This window comes from Ambystoma mexicanum, chromosome 1p (assembly GCF_040938575.1).
Source record: "Ambystoma mexicanum isolate Mex_15411 chromosome 1p, UKY_AmexF1_1, whole genome shotgun sequence".
NCBI lineage: Eukaryota > Metazoa > Chordata > Amphibia > Caudata > Ambystomatidae > Ambystoma > Ambystoma mexicanum.
The window spans coordinates 1047347738-1047369929 of NC_090921.1; the positions used below are offsets into that span (position 1 = coordinate 1047347738).

General features: G+C 47.1%; 1 protein-coding gene across 3 annotated transcripts in view; it reads right to left on the reverse strand.

Moving 5' to 3' along the window:
- Nucleotides 1-22192, reverse strand: part of LOC138447912 (pleckstrin homology domain-containing family G member 4B-like) — a 1180303-nt gene that overhangs the window by 106913 nt on the left and 1051198 nt on the right. For all 3 annotated transcript variants that reach the window (XM_069604450.1, XM_069604440.1, XM_069604433.1), the window contains exons 17-18: nt 14281-14505; nt 2149-2319 (exon numbers count right to left, since the gene is read on the reverse strand). In XM_069604450.1, coding sequence (XP_069460551.1) covers nt 2149-2319; nt 14281-14505 — 396 coding nt within the window. The remainder of the gene's footprint in view (nt 1-2148; nt 2320-14280; nt 14506-22192) is intronic.

Here is a 22192-nt window from a genome sequence, read left to right on the forward strand (position 1 = left end):
TCATCAAAAACCTTTTGAGCTGAGAGCCCTCCCCAAACTTTACTCCAAGTAGAGGTAGCTTAGACCAGAAAGTGAGGTCCCCAACATCCGGCCATAAACACAAAACTGGGAAAGAGCTTACCATCCTGTGACGACATGAAGAAGGCCAAACAAGACAGCCAAAGGACAGGCACACATCTTGTGGAACAGCCATTTTAGAGTATATGTAACTCTGTTTGGCATTAATTAGTAAAATGCAAAGGTGCATGAGGCAATTAAAACAATAACAGTAGAAAAGTATCAGCTGGCGCAAGCCAATCCTGAACCCATCATATTAGTGACTAGAACGTTACAATTAAAGCTACAGGGATGCAAAGTGTCCCTACCACACTTTGCTCTAAGGTGATGTGTGCAGGGAAAAATGAACAGTTAATTTGGTGACCAGAGTTCTGCTGCACTGATAGTCATAGGGACTGATCAGTGCCCCAAACCACATGAGCTTAGCAAAGCAAGAGAAGTAAAAAGGTATCAGTCCACGCTTTCAGTGTAAAATTAATGGATTCCTATCTTTACCCTTGAAGCTTTATTACCTAAAAATGAAGCAATCTAGCTTAAGGGAGTCTGAGACCCCCGCTAACTCCCCAGCACGGCAGCGCAAAAGAGGATGGTGCAGGCTGTGAAGGTTGCCGAAAGGTTTCGCAGCATGAGCAATCCTAACTGCCCCTGATCCAGGGTCTGGAGAAGATTTTCATTGTCTACGAGGGCCAGTTCTGTACTTAAGCAGAAAGCCGTACTGCCACTACTTGAGCAAGTGGTGTTCCGCTATATACATTTGAAGTTGTTAGGTGGCTGTCTTGTTGAGGACTTACAGCAAGAAGGGCACGTTTGGGACGGCACTGTTGTTAGTGCAGTCATCTGTATCATAGGAGTGTTTTTAACAGCAGGGTGACCCATGCCTGCTTCATAGCAATCAGGCCTGTGGCCTCCCTGAAGAAGGCATATATAAAGTCTGAAATTATTAGACCATGGGTATGTACTTGATATATGGAAAGGATTCACAGTGGCTTCGCCTGGAAAAAGGAACTAGCTAATGTTAGGAGTATGCAGTCTTTAGACCACGTTTCCTGGGCCGCCTCTTAAAAAAAAAAAAAAAAAAAGAAAATGCCTTCTAAATAACTGAATACCCCAACAAAAAGCAGCCTGAAGATGCAGGCAGCAGAGGGGATCAGATTTGTGGTGGGGTGGCTCATGTTTGCTTTGCGCAGCGAATGGGGAGTAGTGTGTGATGGCCAGGACGTGGCGGGTAAAGAAGGTGGGCAGGGGAGCAGGGCAAAAGGGAGATTGGGGATGAAACCCCTCGATGGAATGAAAATCCCACCCTGTAGAAGCTTCTACGGGACACCGGGAGAAGGTAAGTGTGGAAGGCGTGTTTGCGACAGACACAGCAGCCCAAATCTCCACCTTTTGGAAGCCATTCCATGGTAGCCAAAAAAAGGCGCTCTTTTGGAGGAGCGGACTTCATTGAGGGGGGAATATGACATAGAACCTATGATAGAATTAATATAAGGTAGAGGTGCCTCTAAAACCGTAAGTGTTCGCACCTGGGGATTAGAGTGTCTTTTCTCTTGTCAAGTTACGCAGTCCTAGAAAGTCAGTGAGCAGCAAATCCACAAATAAAGAGTCACTAAGGAAGCCCGTTAGCTATCAAAAGGCAATTAAGTCGCAGTGCATGCATTCAGACCAGGGAACTCCAGCCTTAGAGTCTACAAACAGTGGATTTATTGAAAATATTGGAATATGTGATTGATGTGAATTACCTAGGATTTATTTCATGAAGCTGGTCATGAAAACCATAAGCGAGAACAGGAAATTAGCCCAGAAGCCAGGGGTCCATGACAGAGGGTCCAGGAGGTTAGTGCAGCTGAAAAGAAGACCGCACATAGGTACACACGGGCTGGGAAGGAACATTTTGGTTCGAGCAGTGGAAGAAAAGAAATTATATGTGTGGCCTGCATGTGATAATCTGGCTCTTCCTGCTGTGTAGAATGTTCTGGAACACCGCCCTGCTCCCCAGGCATACTATTGAGGAAGGGGGACTGAATGTAGCAGGAATTCATTAAGAGAGCAGTGCAGCGTCTATGCGTTGTTTACCACCTATTTTGCTCTCACCTTAAAGGACCGCTTGTACATGTACACATCCAATCCTCCCTCGAGCCTTTTGGGTTTGCTGAACAGGATCAGATCCTCAAATAAGAAGACGTGGCGCTGGCACTTCTTGCGGCCCAGCCAAATGGTAAACTCATCCTGCCGTACCAGCTGGCCTTGCTCTTTCAAGTTCACCTGTTCCAAGGAAAGGTCATGAAGGTTAATAAAGAAGACATGTGAAGGAAATTGCATAACATGAAGCACTTCCAAGATTGCACTCACACAAACCAATGGCAGATCACTTCCATTCACTGCTTGCCTGATAGAGGCACTCAAGTGAGTGACTGGGCGGTGACTGGGGACCCTGTCCCACATTTTCACACAGTTCACCTTAGGCCTGGAATACATCATAATAGGTTGTTGATGTGTGTTCTGTCTTGCTTCTTCTTCTGTTCCTGTGCTGTGAGCTTGTGTACTTTGGAATGCCTGCCTCTGGAATGATGTGTCAGTGTTTGTGTTTGAGTGTTCCCCGAGTGTCAGTTAATAGGGAGCCACTTGACTGAGAGGGTTATGTCTCTTACTGTTACTTACCTGATACTTGCAATCCTGTTTACCTGGATCTCAAGTAAAGAAGCAACTTAACCCAGCTTGCTCTCTCAGTGACTTATGTGAAGCACACATCTTTTCATTGTGTTTTAAGTCATTCCTCCTATGCACTCTGTGTAATTGGTTTAACATGTCTCGGGAAGATAGCTCGGGCAACGTGCTCGCCTTGGAAGCAAGACGACACGTAGCACCACAGGTTCGATCCCTGGGTCTGCGCTTGGAAACCTCTGGGTATTAAGCGCGTTATAAATAACCTATCATATCATAATATGCACTCCATACAAATAAAGGGAGCAAAAATGGCAGTGACACTGATTGACACTGACTGAGACACAGTGCTTTGTAAAATGGATACAGAGGGGGGGTTATCATTGCCAGAGACCGCTAAGACTGCTAGGAAAGGAGCAAGCCTTGGGATGAGTTGGTTTCAAAATTTCTGTTGGAATACAACTGATTCCCTTTGGGAATGAGAGCTCTTGTCCCCTAAGGGGGTGTCACTCCCAGCGAGGTCCCACTTGCCCAGACCCCTAGGGAGAGCCTTGCGGAGTGGGCTCACCTCCCTACCTTCAAAGGAGGTGGCTCCCCTTGGGGAGAAGGGACGAATACTCTTTGATTCGTCACATACCCCTTGTCTTAAGGCGGTGGCTTTCCCTCCTCCAAGAAAAAGAGGCGGATTATCATGAACTAGAGATGGTTGACTTTTCTTGTTCTGGAGATTTTGAAGTGATGCTTTGGAGGATTGAACCCTCTTGGATATCGTCTTTTCCCAGTTCCAGACAGGAGATTCTTTGATATCTATAAAAGTTTCCCGGGATTTCTCGAGGTACTCTGATTAGAGGGAGGATGTAGGAGTTCAGAGAAAGTTGGAAAGTCGGTATCAATTATTACTTCCTATGGGAGCCCAGGTACCCCAGCAGTTTCCATAGGTGTGGGTTGGGCTCTGACGTTTAGCAACAGGGGAACTTTGGGACAGGTCTCCACATCCCCATGGATACATGTGATCCGGACAGCTCGTTCTCCCTGAAGGTCTTCGGGGTACAGTAGGTTGGCTTGTACGGTCGTTTGTTTTCTCACAGAGTCTATAAGGGCCTTGGCCTAGACGTGCATGTCTTCATGGCTCCTAAAGGGTTGTGGTGCACAATAGCAGACCTCAGACTTGTCTGTATCGTCCTCTATGTCTCCCTCTTTACTGCCCCACTGTTCTGCCGCTATCCATCCTATTTACATAGGCTCCCAAGGGATGTTTTGGGACAGAATCGGGCAAGATGTCCCTTTTCTCCACAGAAGCAGATGGGAGAAACAGGAAAGGGCGGTTTTACTCTTCCCGTCTGTTCTGTACTGGGTGGTCTGGGCTCCATTATGAGTATGGATGGGGTTCTTTTAGTGACTTCCTCCTTGATTAGGATTTCTCAAGGACACATTTTCTCTGGTTTACAGGGTTTTTCAGCAAGTAACAATCTGAGAGGTGGTCTAAAGTCTCTTTTAGGTTCTACGGCTTTGCCTGTTTTTTTAAAGCTATTAGGGGGCCTCGGAATAGGCCTGTGCAGTCTGGATAGCAGCTTCCAGTGTGGGTTGCGGTTTCTGTAATATCCCTTGCTGGAGAGATGGGGGAAGTGCACTCACAAACTGCTCTAGGGCTAGGGCTTCTAGGACTTCCAGTAAGGTCTTCCTTCCTTACCAATGGGTAAGAAAATGATGCTAGTTCTAGGGGCTTTCATTCGGAAGAAGTTGAAGGTTACAATATTTTAGCCAGTAAAAAAACATTAGTCTGTGCCCTTCCTGGTGTAACAGAGCCCTTTTTATATCGGAGAAAGAAGTTGTGCCTTGGGGATTTATATTTTGATACGAAGTTTGTATTTCTCCCTTTTATAATGAGGCCAGATAACTTGATATTTTATCCTAATTAAATTGGGCTGCTATCTGTTCAAAATGTACAAAGAAGGCTCCCAAATCTTCTCCCTCATGATAGGGTTGGAGTATCTCATGGGGTCCCACCGGGTGGGTGGAGCCAGCTCTTCGTTGGTCAAGACACCCTTGGAGACATTGATCCATCTGGATCTGGTAGTCTATGATTCGCTTGAGAAGGGATTTGAGCGCACTCATTTTAATTCCTGGGGGCCTTGGGGTTGAGGAAACTTCCAAAAGAGTGCTTCTGTCGTCTTTCTCCTCGTCTGAGTCTTTATGGAATTTCAAAGTGGATGCAGTGGTTTCTAAGTTGCCCGGGCTGATAATTTTGGGTTTCACTCTGAGGGAGAGTACAATGGCCTATGGGTGAATGGGATTGCCATGCAAAATAGGAACTGGGTTTGACTCTGTCTGGTCATCAACATCCCACTTCTGACACAGGAGTCGGACAAAGACTGGACATTTCTATCAGGTTTATTAAACATAATAAAGAAAATACCTATCTTGCCCTATTGCTATATGGGTGTTCCCCTAGCTATCCAAACTAACAAAGGTGCTCGTCTGTCATCAGGAAGTCCAACTAAAAAAATAATATCCTCTGTCCAAAACCTAATTTACCTGACCCTACCACTAAACCTAATAACTAAGGTTTGTCAAAAGAATGTCTCTCCTTTGGCTGCTTCCCTTCGGCTGTCAGCCTCGAGACTTTACTTCAGGGTTCACTTAGTTCATATATACATCAGTTGAAAAAAAGGTCAACTTCATTCTGATGGTCTCTTCTGGTTATCAATATCTCATTTATGAGCTCCTCTCGCTCCTGCCAACTACTCATAGGTTTCGTTTCTCTGCTGGTGTACTGTGTATCTGTATTCTCAACAGTTTTCTTAAGGGGTTTCTGTTACGCTCACCTGGTATCCACAGGGACGCCACCCAGCTGGGTTACTCGCTGGTATGCTTCTCAGCTTTACCCTGATGTGGTCTGCAGGTAAGGTTCTGCCTGAAAATACAGGAGGACTGTGTTCAAGACTGACCGACTGGGGTAAGTATCCTCCCTCCACCCCTGTATGCTTTCAGTCCCTCTGGCGCCCTCTCCTCACCTTGTGGTAGAATTAGGCGTGCTCTCTGTCCTGCCTTCTTTGCAGGGGCACGTTGTCTTTCATGGGCGAGTGCAGTCCAGTTACTTCACTGACGCCGGCCCGTTTGATATTGTTCAGGTAGGTCTTATTGCTGTTCTATAGTTTTGTTGCTATCCTGCATGCCTTTCTTTGTTTAAAATGTTTCTTTTGTCTCCCTTAGGTATGCAGAGCTTCAGCGCGGCGAACTGGCTTGGTTGAGCCCCGCTGGTAAATGATGGTGCATTAAGAGCGCTATGATGCGGTAAGTAAGCGCTATGCGCAGCGCTGCAAAGTCTTGCCTTTTCCTTCCTTGTAGGTTGTGGTGTTCTTCAGCACGAGTGGAATGTCCGGAGTGGTGCCAGCAGAGATACGACCAGCCAGGTAAGCCTTTTGAGCAGTTCGTAATTTGTAAATGTCTCTACAGCTTTCTTTAATGTTGCCCCTATCTTCCTCTTTCAGGTCGTTCTGTCCGGTAGGCGTGCAGATTCGAGGAAGCTGTTCTCAGTAGCTGCGAGTGTTTAAAGATGAAGACTGCAGGTAAGATGCTGCTGCTAATGATGTTCCTTTTGTCTCCTTGCAGGTTCTGCTTCTCCGAGGTTCGAGGGAATAGCTGGACACGGTGAGCATCACGTTGCAAGCTGCAAAGTAACACGAAGCATGTTCTGCAGTCAGGGTGTGGTTTATATAGCCCAGGTAAAGTAGTACCAGGCCTGCCACACCCATAACACTAGATCGCATAGCTTGGTTCCTAGGAACCAAGCTATGTGGATGCCTCCATGTTGGCTGACAATACAATAAAGTAGTTCCCAAGCACATTGTTGTTCATGGTGTATGAGCCTGGCGCCACAGGCGCCAGGACTGGCCCCATGAGGGCTTTTGAAGAGGATGCCAGGCTCTAGAGGCCCGAGTCTTGACTCCACCTGGCCAAGGGGTTTGCCTGAGGGGGTTTTGGGCGAGGGTCGTGACAGTTTCTTAAGATCGTCTCTTTCAATCCTTCCTTTGACCATCTCGCTCTCTTTCCAGTTGATTTTTCTAGTCTTTGGTATATTCTTATTATGGGTGAGACACCACCACTTCTGGGTTCTCTCTGCTAGGCTCCTTCCCTGAGCCCTGGGTGTAACATATAACCTAGACTAACACTAATTCTCACAGTCTTTAAGTTCAGATTGCCCGACTCTTCATAATTTAACTTTAGCCATTTCTTCCCTATTTCAGAAGATAGTCATGCAGGCCTTCTCAAAGCCTAATGCCTAATATTGTTATTCACTTTTCTTGGTTTCTTGGGACGTGTCTCTTTATGCTTTCTCAATGTCCCACCATAGGTATCATAGTTTTACCAAGTTCCATTATTTAAGATATGCTCCCTGGATGACGGCCTCCTTTTTTAGCCACACAGCTACCTTTGTTTGTCACGGGTGGCGTTTCGGGTTCTGGCACTTGTTCGGGTCTCCCGCTTCGGTTGGTCCTCTCTGCGTTCCAGACCTCCCAACTGCTCCACTCTCGGTGCTTCCGTGGCTTGTTGTGCTCTGCAAGGGTTCGTAAGTGGGAGTTTTCAGGTCAGTCCTGGCGTCTCGGTCTGGCACTCTCTGCTTCTCGGATTGCCGCAGGCTGCACGTCTCCAGTCTGCTCTGCCCCTCCAAGGAGTAGCTACATCAGAGGACTTTGCCTGCATATGGCTCTCTCTCCTCTCTTGTGTTCCAATCATCCTGGTTACATACAAGCAGTTCTTAAAGGGATATACCTTTTTCTTCAGGTGTTGTGGTTATTCCAGCATTACCTGGAGCCAAATAAAAGGAGGGTATGTTTTCCATTACTGAAGGCAGTCCCAGATAAGGTGGCATGCATAGAGAGTTCCCTGTGGGAATGAGAGTCGTTGTCCTCCAAGGGGGAGGCGCTCCCAGCGAGGACCCAGTTGTCCAGACCTCTAGGGAGGGTCTTGCGCAGTGGGCTTACCTCCACGGCCTCAAAGGGGGTGGCTCCCCCCTGGGGAGAAGGGAGGAATACTCTTGATTTGTCAAAGCGCATAAAACAAAGGGAAATAAAACAGTGAAAATATGAGCACTGTTTTTTGTAACCCCTCCTTTATGAAATAACTTTTCACCCAACAGGTCATACAAGGTTTGGGTCTGAGCCTTATTTTTATATTCAAGTAGAAGCCGTTCCACTTGGTCTTAATTTCTGCTTCTGGTGGGTGTGTCTAGTTGTGATGGAGAGAACTAGAGCATTTCTGTTTTGCAGATTTATTGAGTCTCTTTGGATTTGTGTTGGTATCTGGTTCAGCCCAGTCTCCTTTTTGGTGAGCATTTCTACTGGGAGACTATGAGGTTCTGGTAAACACAACACCTCCTAAATCACAGTCCTTGTGTAGACAGATTCCTTGGCCACAGATGAGGTATAACTGAATAAACTACATCCCTTCTGTGTAGACCACAACTCTCCCAATAAACAAACCATACGTTTTGCCAGAGACAAACAAATTACATACCACTTGATAATGTTCTTTCTGATGGATCTCCTTCCCATGGATTCCTCATCTTCCATATCTATTTCCCAGAGCAGCTGCTCTTTGGAAACACTTCCGTCGCCAGGTACCTCTGCGCGGCTCTGCTTCTATGCACCCTGCGCCTGATGTGACTTTGGGACCAGTATATATTGAGACGCTGCGTGTGTGACCTTAGTTCCAGCCTACTTCTCTAGCACCGACACCGAGGGACTGTAGAACCACGATCTACTAGCCATTCACCAATCGGGGTAGGCTGGGAGGGAGATGAGGAATCTGTGGGGTGAACATCCATCAGAAAGAAAATGTGTTTTTCTAAAAGATTCCCTCCTCCCTCGGATTCCTCATGTTTGATAGACTCAATAGTAGGGTGTAGAATTGGAGGAGGGTGGAGAGGCAGGACACCACCTAAACAAGTAAACTCTGAAGGACAGCTTTGCCAAAATGTGTACCCTGACCAGACTTCGAAACCAATCAGTAATGTTTAGCAAACCTGTACAAAGAAGCCCACATAGCCACCTGGCAAATGTTCAGAACAGTGACTCCACATTGCACAGCTGTGGTGCCACCCAGTCCTCTATGGAAATGTGCCCTGAGACCCTCCACCCCATCCCAAACAGCTGGATCACAGCATTCTGAGATGCAGAGGATTATCCACCTTGACAGGGTCAGTTTGGACACAGCCCGGCAAGCAAGGGAACCAGCATAACCAATGACAAGCTGGTCAGTTTTTCGGGCCTCTCCTGCAGAGACGCAGTAGCTGTGGGTCCACACTAGGACCAGCCGATGGAATCGTTCCTCTATGTTGAAAGGGTGAGGCAGAGGAAAAAAGACAGGAAGATTGATCTTTTGAGAGCACTGAAAATCAGTAACAACCTTCGGAAGGAAGGGTGGTCTCACTCTCAACATCAGCTTCTCCTTGGAGAAAACCAATTCAAGTCCCAAGCCGGAACAACAAACTGGCGTGGGGGGAAACTTGATTATACAAGCCCTGCAAAAAATTGAATGACAGTGGGGATCGTGAAAAAAGAGCACCTTTCAGGGGTCCTCTTGAAAACCGAAATGGCAGCAAGCTACCCCTTCAAAGTGTCAATCTGCAGGCCCGTCAGGGCTAAAGAAAGCAGAAATTCCAGAACAGAGGATGTGGAGCAGGTAAAATGTTCCAGATTCCACTCCCTCTCCCAGTCCCTACACCTTAAGCTTAACCTTTCAGCAGTCAAACATGAAGGTTTAGGATATTTAGGTTCAGATGAAGGATTTCTTTCCTCCGATCAGGGGAGCAGGTACGCGCTCTGAGGAAGGCACAAGGGAGACCAGATGGCCATGGCTAGCAACTGGCTATGATGTTTTCTGTACACAATCTGGAGAATCAATATCTTCGTGGATCCGAATAGGCTTAGCCTCCCGAAAACCAGCGGTATGACCGGGATCGGCGGGAATGCATAGAGCAGGTTGAAGTCCTACTCAACTGACAAGGCGTCCCCTAGGTCTCCCTATCGCGGACATTCCCTGGAGCAGAACCACCTGCATTTCTTGTTTACAGTGGAAAAGCAGAGGGCCACCTGAGGATTCCCCGAACAGTAAAACACCTCCTCCAGAACTTCCTAACAGAGCTCCCACTCATGGGATGTCATAGTCTGTCTGCTCAAGGCATCCGCAATCATGTTCTCTCTTCTGGCCAGATGAGCTGCAGTCAGGGACACACTTGTCAAGAGACTCCAGAACCACTGTTGCATCACTCCTCTGCACAGAGGCAAGGAATCCACACCACCTTGTTTGGTGACGTAATGCATGGCAACTGTGTTGTCTGTTAGGACTAGCACAGTCTTGTCCTGTACCGTAGGGAGGAAAGTGACCAGAACCAGCATGATCGCTCTCAACTCCAGCAAATTAATGTGTTCCTGGCTTTTCTGGCAGAGACCACAGCTCACGCACCGTCAAATCTTGTAGGGAGCGCCCAAGCCTTTCAGGTATGTTTTCATGACTAGGGTCAGTTGGCGGCAGGGTTGTCAAAACAATGCCCCTTTCAGTAGGTTGTTTCTTTGGGACCACCATTGCAGGTCCCTGGCCACTTTTGACGAGACTTGACAAAGATCTGAGAACACTGACAAATGAAAAGCCACTGCAGTGACCTTGTGCGTACTGGGCCTCTGGCACTAAAAGAATGCAGGAGGCCGTAAAACTCAGCAATCGCAGAAAAGTCAAGGCATGAACTTTCTCCTGCGATTGAAAGACATTCACCATCATGGAGATGTTTGCAACTTGATCTTTGGGTGGGAAGGCCGTGCCCAGGCAAGTGTCCAAGACCTGCCCGAGGCATCGGAGGGGATGGGATGGCGAAACCTGAGACTTCCGAAGTTCAAGGAGAAGCCCAAGCTGTGCACCATGCTGCACACCCCGTACAAATGTGCAGACACCTGGTTTGGGGAGCATGCTCGGATGATCTAGTCGTTCCTTCTGAGCCAAGCCGCTAGTACTGCCAGAAGCTTGGTGAAGACCCTGGGTGCTGAAGAAAGGCTGAACAGTAGGACATTGAATAAGTAGTGGCAGTTGAACATTGCAAATCTCAATTCCTGTGCTTCTAGTAGATGGGCACATGGAAGTGGGCATCCTGGTCGATCCAGGGAGACAAGCCAATCTAGCAGGTTTAGGGCCTGAAGAATATGGGCTAGAGCGATAGCCTTCAACTTGCCTTTGTGTAAGCACAGGTTCAAGAGTCTCCGTTCTGAGATGGGACGCAGACCCTAGTCCTCCTTCAGCAGAAAATAAGTTGAATACCAACCCGTGCCTCATTCAGAGCGGAGTACTGGATCCATGGCCTCTCTCGCTAGAAGCTGACAAACCTCCTCCTGCAGTAGGCGGGCTGGAGGCAGGAACTGGTTTGCCGGTGGATGGTCTGGAGGGTTGTGCAAAAGGGGTACTGCATCCCTGGCGAATGACCTATATGGCCCAGGCATTGCAAATAGTAAGGATCCATTCCTTGCTGAACCGGGATATTCTGGAGGGATGATGGAAGTCCCCTTCATAGGGGCTTCACCCGGGTTCTGCTGAGGGCACAGTGGAGGTTACCTAAACCTCTCGTAGGGGCGCTTCTTCAGAGAATCCTGTTGGGAACGGCACTGTACCTGCTTGCCAGGTGGAGCTTGATCTCTACCTCTGTGGGTGTACAAGGAAGGTGAAAACCTCTTCTCCTGCCTGTTGGAGTGGCCTCATCACGACTTGGGTGTTACCGCCGGCCGCATTACCGCCGGCGGTATTAGCCCTACCGACGAACTCCCCGGTGCTAATAGCGCCGGATCACAAGTTCGGCGTTAATGTTAATCCCCATTCCCCATTGAGCCCATTTGGGAATGCCCCATTCCCCATTGGGCTCAATGGGGAATTTTCGCGCTCTTACCACCGGCGGATTTCCCGCCGGCGGTAATAGCGCGTATTTTCGGCGGATTTCCTCCCAGCTCAGAACTGGGGCGAAATCCGCCGAAGCCCTGATTTGGCAGACCCTTAAATCCGGCAGTAATAGCGCGACCGCCGGATTTAAGGGTTACCGCCAAAGTCATGATGAGGCCCACAGACTGTTGCATTTGGACCACCAGGCCCAAAGTTTTTGCAGTCACTTTCAAAGCCTGAAATTGTTGGACAAATTCATAGGACTCATACCAACAGGTTGCTGCCATCATACAGCATGCCCAGAGGTTTTACGTGGACATCCGGGCCACAACCTAATGTTCATAGCCAAGTCTACCTCTGCAGCACTGTCTCGGTGGCCATAGTTCTGGCCACGCAGTCGGCAGTGTCCAGGCCCGATTAGACGATCTGGCTGGAAGTCACCTTGACAACTTTCACCAAGGCATCAAACCGTCCTTTGTGTCACCTGCAGGGATGTGTTCTTGCACCTCTGAAATAACTCAAAGTGCAAATGAAAATGTGGCTACAGCATAGGAGGTCTTGATAGATTTCAGGCTAAGGCTTTCTGAGCCAAATACCCTTTTCCTCATGCACCCAGCCTCCTGCTCTCCTTATCCGGGGATAAAGAGTGGAAAGATGCTGTTTCCAGGTTCGCATGGTGGCCTGGACAACAAAGCTTTCAGGCGATTCATGGGCGGACAGGAACAGCGGGTCAGAAATGGCTGGCCTGTGCTTTTTGGTCAAACGTTAGAACTAAGGACAGCTTGGACCACAGTTCAAGGACAGGTGCGTCTACTGCCTGGTTGTAGGTAGTAGGGTCTCTTTTTTCGGACCGTCGTTCATAATGTCTGTTAGTTCATGCTGCACCTAGGGTTGAGAGGTTGTCTGTAATACCAAGGTGTCAACCACCTGGGGTATCCGGCGTGGAAACGCCACCTGAGGCTTAACAGAGTAGGAGCAGGGAGCATATTGAGTTCTGTGAGGTGACCCTAGCACTTGCGCCCTAAAGATCAGTAGCAAGATCCACCAAATCACCTTCCTCTCCATAGAATTCCTCTGGGAAGTCCCTAATTTCCCTGGGGCATAGGGGTTCCAATTTGAAGAGAATGGGATTCCCATCTTCATCATTAATGTCCTCCATTCCGGACATGAATGTATCCCTAGGGAGCAGAGCATACTTCCGGGAAACTCAGTAACCACTGGTGTCCGTTGGTGTCAGTGGCGCTGTGGAGGGTAATGTGGAGGTCCAATGTCCGAAGACAAGAGCGTGCAACCTCGAGACCATATTTTGTCTGTCATCAACGTGGCCAAGGGCATACAGTCGCGTGACTTTGCAGTGTCTCTGCTGGCTCATCCAAGTGTGTCGGACTCAGATGTCAGCAGCAGGGCCAAAGTCAAAGCTGCCATTGCCTGAAGCTGCTGGAGCTGTGTTCTTGGCAAAGATGTGGAGCACCTTAAACTGGAAGGACTCCCATTCCTCTGGAGTAGAGAATTTGGTAGGGAAAGGTACCTGAAGTGCCTAGTTTTCCTATGAGTGTATGGGTTTATGGCTATTTATTTTCAAAGAGGAAGAAGTATGATGTTTAGAAGATCCGCTGGGTGAACGAGACCACATGCAGTGCTTCCTTTTCTGCTTGTCCTTGCAGACCGTGGATGGACTTCAGTGTAAAGTTCAGGTCACGGGCGACCTCAAACTAGTCCGTTTGTCACCTTTCTACTTGTGGAGGAAGGTGAACAGTTTTGCTTCCCATCCACAAAGCGCCTTGGAGTGCATCAACTGGCACAACCTGCAATTCTGTGCGTCATGCCAGACGCTGAGGCAGTAAAGACAGATGGTGAACTTACCGGCACACTTGATTCCAGACCGCCACACTCGGAATGAGGCCCATTGTCTTTTGACCATGCCAAATGAATGCATAGACCACATCTCCTCACATTAGATCACACCTTCCATAAACCACACCATGTTCCACAAATGACAACCTTTGACATAGAATATGCTAGTAGAAAGGATCACATCTTTTCCCATTGACAACCCAACAACCTTTACCAACAGACCACAACTCTAAGCATTGACATGTTAATATTCTTCACCAACAATTTTGAGATCCTTGGAAATCCTTTAACTCCCCAATTTTGAAGACTTTACTTTTGAGTAAGGAATGCACACAGTAATGATTTACAACAATTATACTATGCATTTCAATGCCTTTTGATACCGCACTTTGTCCTCAAAAACATCTCTTTACAGCCAGTGTAATAATCATTCAATATACTTTATTTTTATTTCTGTTACAGCCGAACATTGCGACTTTTCACAAACAATCACATTTTTAACCAAAACATATAAATGAAGATAGATATTTTTTTAAAACAATGCATATCTGCATATTAAAAGTAATAACATTATTCTCAGTTCATGAGTTAAACCTTAAAACACCCTAAAACATATACCTCTCTAATATATCACTTCAAATACACATAGATCTTAAAGCTCAATTCATGAAAGTGATGCTACCCACATTCAATATACCAAACCAGAAAGGGAGGGTGTCCCACAAAGGCTTTGTTCAGGGATTATGTTAATTCCCTTTCAAAAGCCTCTGCAACCACCACTCTACTCACATCACAGTCCCGAATGGCGTCCATGGCAAGGAGGTCGTTCCCATGGCGCAACTGAAACTTGACCATCTCCTGAGCGGCCCGCAGGTAGCAGAGCTCCTGCTCCTGAGCCTCGTCACACTCCTTGATTAGGTCCTTCAGCAGCAGGGCATACTTGCTCATGCGCTGGATGGGCTTTAGGAGGTAGGAGGCCAGGTCCATCTTGTCTCCAAGTTGCATCTGCTTGACCTAAAAGCCAAAGAGGAATGAGAACCAGGGTGAGCATATGCCAAAGACGAGACGAGAAGGAAAACAATGCACAGTGTTTGGCAGAACTGTCTGACAAATCGGACCACTGCAGCAACGAAAAACATTAATTATAAAGAGAAATGGAAATGTAATGAAAATTGTTGTAAAGTAACATTAGGTTTGTTCAATTAAAACCAAAAACTGAAGTAAATGATAAAGTTGGTTCCCATAAGATTTTACCCTTTTCCATATGCAGCCATATTCAGAATACTCGTGAGATCTTGTGACACTAAAAGCTTTATAGTGTAATGGCAATACTGATGACATCCCTAAAAATGCTATACATGGCATTGCATACACTAATAGCATCCCCAATGATACCCCTCATAATATAAACGACAACATTGTTGGAGCAGTCCACCTCTTACCTATGCCAGATGGAAATGATTCTATGTGTCAGATCAGACTGCTAAATATGGACATCATCCTCTGATTAGCGGGCCAGTCTGAAAAACATATCATGAGTGCAGTCCATATTTCCTTGACTAGTCCGAAAAATGTAGACAGTGACCTGTGCCTTGTACACCCTGTGAAATCATGCCATTTGGATGCCTTAGTCCCGATGAATCTAGCACACCTGGTGACCTTACACATCTTGGAGGAATCTTTTAATCCAAGGCTAGTGGTGAACAGGGGGACCTGTGGGATACTCTGTGTACTTCCTCCGAGGCATGCATCACTGAGCAGGTGGTGGTTCTTGACCCCCAAGGTGACCCCGGTCGTATCACCCAGCTTCCAATATGGGCCTTCATCACATAGCAGAGTAAATTTTTTAATATCACAGAAGCGCTCCCTGGATTTGAGAGAGACAGTATTGTCCTGTTGTCTGGGTAAGTCAAGATGCTGTCCCGATAGCTCAAACAATAAGAAGAGGGGAAAATGAATAAAGCGGCGTACATTCCACAAGTCCAACAGATTACATTGCACACTGGGACCCAGTGTTTGTCAGATTTCTTTAGGCAACATCTCAGTTATTAAATTGTTCTGTGCATTCTCATGAACGTATCTATCCCCTCCCACCATTTTGACATCACAGGTCAAGTCTCCTTTGCTACTACTACAAAACAGCTATATTCCTCTTTGGGGCGATAGCTGACATTCTTACAAACTCCTCTTCTACTTTCCTCCATTTCTTACACACCTAGGTAAAGTCTTTTTGGTTCCAATTCCACCATTTGTGCTAATATCTTGGATTACTCGTTCGCTTTGGTGATATAATATCTGTTTACAGTTGATCTAGGAAGCAAATGCTAACACAGCATGCTAATGCTATAGACTACACTAAATTATACAAATAATTACACATTCTGGACAACATTGTTGCTTGCAAATGATCAGACCTGCCTTAATTATTAGCTTGCTTTGTTCAGCAGAGCAGAAAATGACCATATTTGTTCTCCTGAAGGTGGCGCTTAGTAACTCCTAGATGAAATGCAGCAGCCACTTTTCTAATGGCGGATTGGAGCAGGGGTGGCAAGGGTTGTTTTCCTCTTCCCTTGAGACCCGCACGTTCCCAGATCAACTGCAGAAGAGTATACCTAAAAAACGAGTTGGGGTGTGTGTATGTGCACACGCACGTATGTGTGTGTGTGTAGGGAGAGTGACATGTTATGCAACGGTGCCTAAATGGTAAGGCCTTCGACTGCCCTTTATGCCTCTACCTTGATTGCCGTCTGCGCATCATCATTGCTCTTACTCTTACTAAACAGCTGAACACCATCAAATGGTAAATTCGTAATCTTGGCCTGAACTGCAACTCTAAAACAGACAGCTAGAGACTTCGGATGAGAGCTGGTAAGTTTATTGTGAGTGAACCTGCGATCACTACTGTGGGAGGCGATAGAGATGTCCCAGGCAACCAGCCTTCACAAGTCCTTCTCAGGGTTCCAGAGAAGATATGTCATGAGGTGCTGTCATGCCAGAGGCAAAACACATTCACACAGACAATGAACGCTACCAAAACCAAATCAGCTTCAACTATGACTGCCACTTAGCTGCTCTTAGAACAGAAGCTTACAGCAGCATACTACAACAATGTCCCATTATATTGTCAAATGTCTGAACCTAGACCATGCGATTCCTATTTCCTTTCAGACAGAGGCTCAAACAAGGCATCAATCTTCCAAATGTCTCTGCCAGATTGGGCCAGGATTGCAGCCAGGTTAGACATAATGACTGTCTAGGAGGACAACTGAAGCACCTTGCTTCTGGTGCAATCTAGCTTACAGTCTCCTTCTCCAGAGGAATTGGCAGCGCAGAAGCAGGGTAAATAGATTTAGTCTCACTGCCATGGCCACAATAAAATCTGGCAATGTATGATTCATAAAACACAGGCGAGCGTTATCAGGGGATTTATACTTCATCTGCTGGCCAATTTTCCATTTCTTGGGCATTATCGAAAACATCAAAGCTGAACTGCTCTACCTGTACAGCTTTTCTATCAGGCCAAAATATTCCTTCTGTGCTTTCTGGCCATGAATCATTGAAATGCCACATTGTCACCTTTAGGTGGAGGTGCTAGTGGGAATTAAGTAGGCATCTCCTTAGTTACATCCTCTCATTACACCTCATCATTGCCACTCTAAACCTCCTGCACAGACTACTCACCTAAATACTCTGGGTAGTAATAATGTGCCATGGTAGGAGTTAGATTAACAACAGGGTCTGGTGTTTTTAGTGCTGCAATTGCAATCTTTTGGATTCTTCTTTACCAATTCTTCTTTACCAATTAGCTGGTTCCCTTGTAGGGAACCAACTAATTGGTAAAGAAGAATCCAAAATGTTGGAATTTCAGCACTAAAAACAACCCTCAGAAGAATCTGACAAGACAAGCAAGTAGGCTTCTCTCCTGAGGAACCAATGATAGAAATCCATGGAGAAACAAGTGTTGAGAGAAGGGTACTAAGGGTGGTACTTATAAAAAACCTGTAAATACAACTGATGGGTCGTGCAAGAACCTAAGGCAACAAAGGAAAGTACCAATAAGAACTTAATCACCAATATAAATATGACAAAAGGGTGTATACTAAACCACTAAAAAAGAAAGACAAATCAAATCAATGAAGACACAATTGATGATGGTAATAAGGATTGAATGATAGGGATGAAAGAATTATGGATGCATGGTGGCTTGTGAATTAACCAGCAATTCATGAAAATATTGGAAACTAACCTACATACTGCATGGTGACTAACTAATGAAGACAATTGATGGCTTAATGAAAAGCAATTTGAAATTGATGTGGTACGATTTTACATAAATCTAAGAAAGAAAGTTGAAACAATATTGCTAGCGCACTGCTTACCGGGCTCAGACACCAGGTAAAAACTCTCCTCACAAGGGAACTGTAAATCATAAGCAGTTAACCAGACTGTCAGGTTCAATACTGGTGCTATCCTCTTCTCCTGTGCTTGTATGCCTCTTATTGGGCTCTCCCATTATCTGCTCCAGGGAAGTTTCGATTGCTGCTAGCCATGGCGCTGGGGCCTGTCGCTCTGGAATTACCTGCCACTTTTGTGGGGATGGTGAGGTTCCTCGGGAGCACTGTACTCTGCAAGCTAGAAGGCAACCTCTTGTCATGACACATTCCAAATTTTGGAGACATGTGATGCGTCTTTATTGGGTGTTGTCTAATTCGCTCTTTGCGTATTTGATGGCTGCCACAGGGGAATCCCTCTGTTCAATGGATGCTGTGGTTAAAACTAAACAAAAGAAATGATGACTGTGAAGATAGGGTCCCTGGAATGGCCCTCGTGTCCCCTATAAGCATGAAAGCCCGAAGAATGAGAAATGAGAGATGCCAGTCATTGTTTGGCCAGCCCTCAGGAGGGCCAGTACATCCTATGTATGTGAACAGATATTCTGTTCAAACCCTATCCAGCTGATGTATTTACAGATACAGGTGCCACATCGCTAAACCAGGTTGATTAATGATAAATATCCAGCCGTGCGGACGTCATTAGTGACACCACGACATAGTAACGTTAGTCACGAAGCAAACTCATATCCCTGCACGAAGTTACACAGACACGCACGTGCACACACGAAGAACATGCATACACAGTTCTGTAGACCGAGGACGGATACATGTACATACTGTCAGGAGCCTTTTTTCCTTTCGCTAGCCAAACGTAGAAATGCAAGAAAGCAACAGTCAAACAAAGCAAGCTTGCAACCGCTTATTGCAACTAACCATATACAACTTAGGGGACGTATAAGGAACCTGGAAGAGCCAAATATTACTAACCCCGAAGGAGAATACCACAATAAATATATGTAGGAAAACCATAGAATGACTGTTGTGAATTCACATGAAGCCACAGGCCTCAGAATAAGGAACAAAGAGGTGCAGATTCTGCTGCACGAAGCAAGGGGCCAGTGCTCGCAGCCAAGGACAAGGGTGAGTGGATCATTCCTGGCTCCCGGGACAGGAAGCCACCTGTAAAATAATAGAATAAATCCTCACTTATTGCAGAACGAAAAGCTCCGTTTTGCGGTCCTCACCTACGTGACTAAGCAAGCCAAACAATAGCCCTTTACCCATAGTGGGAAGAGAAATGGTTCCCAGCGAAGACAGACGGAATTGTTACATGTGTTGCACAATGAACATTGCAACCTGCAGGCACTCTGCCAGGCTAGGTGGCTATACCAGTGCAACAATTGGGACACACAATCTTCTTTCTCATTACCTTGAGAAGGTACACTGAGCGCTGTGAACAGAGCAGGGTCCCAGGACAGGGGGGGGGGACCTTGTGGGGGGGCAGGGGCCTGCTGCAGCCAATCAAGAAGCACAAATCTTGGGGTGGTGTGTAATGTGGCAAGGGCCAATGACCACCCTGCAACCGTACAACAATGCAATAGATTTCTTTTGGGGAAGTCTCAGGCAAACCCACCTCACAAGGATCACTCATATAGGGACACCTCTAGGTGATAGCACCTGAGCTAACCAATGTAATGGGTGCTTAGGTTTTTAGGGGAAGGGTCAGAGATTGTGATGTCACAATACAATAAAAGCTTGTGACCCGTGCTCAGGAGTTCTGATTGCTGGATAATTTTGTTTTTCGTGTATGATCCCTGTCTTTTTGGAAAATAAAGGACAGTTCTAACTTGCTCTTGGCTGAGACCTCCGTCATTGCCGAGGGAGGGTTCATTGGGCCCTGGGTACTCTGCTGAGCGGTGACTGTGTAGTGCAAACCCCACTCCTCTGGCATACCTTTACAACTGGAAGATATGGAATTAATCCTAACATCTGACATTGCTCTGGGCAACCCTCCAGACCATTGTTCTTCAGCCTGCCAAGCCATTACAGAACGGGAAAGACCATATGCAAATCAGGCTTTGTCCCACCCCAAAAGGGCAGTCCAGCCCGAACTGCTAGTTCACACCCCTTCTGCACGAGACCACAAGCATCCATAGACATGTTTCGGCCTCATTGGGTGTCATCAGTGAGAAGTAGCTTGGGTCTCTAGGCCCAGCAGGCTCGGGACCCACGTCTGGGCATACCCGTCCCACTCAGGTGACTTATGCAAAACAAAAGAGGTGATGGCTGGAAGGTTTGGAATTAATCATAACCTCTGACAGTGCTCTGTGAGAGAAGGTATGCCCAGATGTGGGTCCCTTGCTCGATGCACCATAGGGAACCAAGCTTCAACGCACGGATGAGGCCCAACAAGGCCGAAACATGCCTGGGGTTGCTTGTGTTTCCGTGCAGAGGAGACCTGGCCAAGCAGTTAGGGCTGGGCTGCTCCCATTGGTGGCAGTACCTGACTGATTTGCATATGGCTGGACCCCTTTTGCAATCGTGCATATCATTGGTCCCTGGGTACTCTGCTGAGCGGTGACTGTGTAGTGCAAACCCCACTCCTCTGGCATACCTTTACAACTGGAAGATATGGAATTAATCCTAACATCTGACATTGCTCTGGGCAACCCTCCAGACCATTGTTCTTCAGCCTGCCAAGCCATTACAGAACGGGAAAGACCATATGCAAAACAGGCTTTGTCACACCCCAAAAGGGCAGTCCAGCCCGAACTGCTAGTTCACACCCCTTCTGCACGAGACCACAAGCATCCACAGACATGTTTCGGCCTCATTGGGTGTCAGTGAGCAGTAGCTTGGGTCTCCAGGCCCAGCAGGCTCGGGACCCACGTCTGGGCATACCCGTCCCACTCGGGTGACTTATGCAAAGCAAAAGAGGTGATGGCTGGAAGGTTTGGAATTAATCATAACCTCTGACAGTGCTCTGTGAGAGAAGGTATGCCCAGATGTGGGTCCCTTGCTCGATGCACCATAGGGAACCAAGCTTCAACGCACTGATGAGGCCCAACAAGGCCGAAACATGCCTGGGGTTGCTTGTGTTTCCGTGCAGAGGAGACCTGGCCAAGCAGTTAGGGCTGGGCTGCTCCCATTGGTGGCAGTACCTGACTGATTTGCATATGGCTGGACTCCTTTTGCAATCGTGCATACGGGCTAAAAAACAGTGGTGTGGAAGGTTGCCCAGAGCAGTGCCAGTGGTTCAGATTAATTCAAAATCTTCCACCCATCACTTTTTTGGTTATAGCTTGTCTCCCTATGTGAGAGAGGTTATGGCCAGACTTCCCGGGGGTGCTTGTGTTGCCGTGCACAGGGGATCTGGCATAGCAATTTGGGCTGGGCTGCTCCCATTGGTGGCAGTACCTGACTGATTTGCATATGGCTGGACTCCTTTTGCAATCGTGCATACGGGCTAAAAAACAGTGGTGTGGAAGGTTGCCCAGAGCAGTGCCAGTGGTTTAGATTATTTGAAAACCTTCCACCCATCACTTTTTTGGTTGTATGCTGTGTTACAAACATTTCATCACAGATTGCTCTACTTAGAAAACACTGCACTGTTTAGGTCTGGAGTATTTGGGGGATTAACTTTGCCAGTCCTAACAGTGTAGGGGCCTGTGAGGTGTTCACTGAGGATGGGTTCCATAAAAGGGGCTCCAGCGTGGAAATGGGGCAGGACTGCAGACGGCTACATTAAAGCAGGACAAAGGGAGCACAGGAGTAGAAAGGCTGCAGGGTTTGCTGGTCGGGCGAGGAGACGGTGTGTCCGCAATGCAGGAGTTCGAGAGAAGCGTAGCGAGGTGGAGGGCCAGGTGCGAGAAGCTAAAAAGTGTGTTTTTTCTCTCTCTGGCTTGCTCTGGGGAATGTGCAGCAAGGCAGATGGAGACGTAGAAGGAGGGTGGGCAGGACACTGCTGAAGAAGCATTCATTTGGGATTACTAAAGCCAAGAGGACCTGGTGAGGCCTTGGCTCAGGAGGCAGAGGATGGTGCGGCTCACCCTCAGAGGGTGATGAAGACGAGTAATGTGAAAAGTCAACACCGAGGAAGAGTATTGTTTATTCAAGCATGGCTTACCTGCTTTAGCGGAAGGCTGCCACCGAGGGAGATTGATTGTTTACTCACGCAGGGCTCGTCTGCTAGTGCAGAATGCCGCCACCGAGGGAGAGTATTGTTTATTCAAGCAGGTCTTGGCTGCTAATCTGGAACGTCGCCACCAAGGGAGAGCATTGTTTATTCAAACAGGGATTGCTTGCTTGCTTGCTTAAGTGGAACGCTTCCAACGAGGGAATTATTGGTTAATTAGACTGGACAAGAA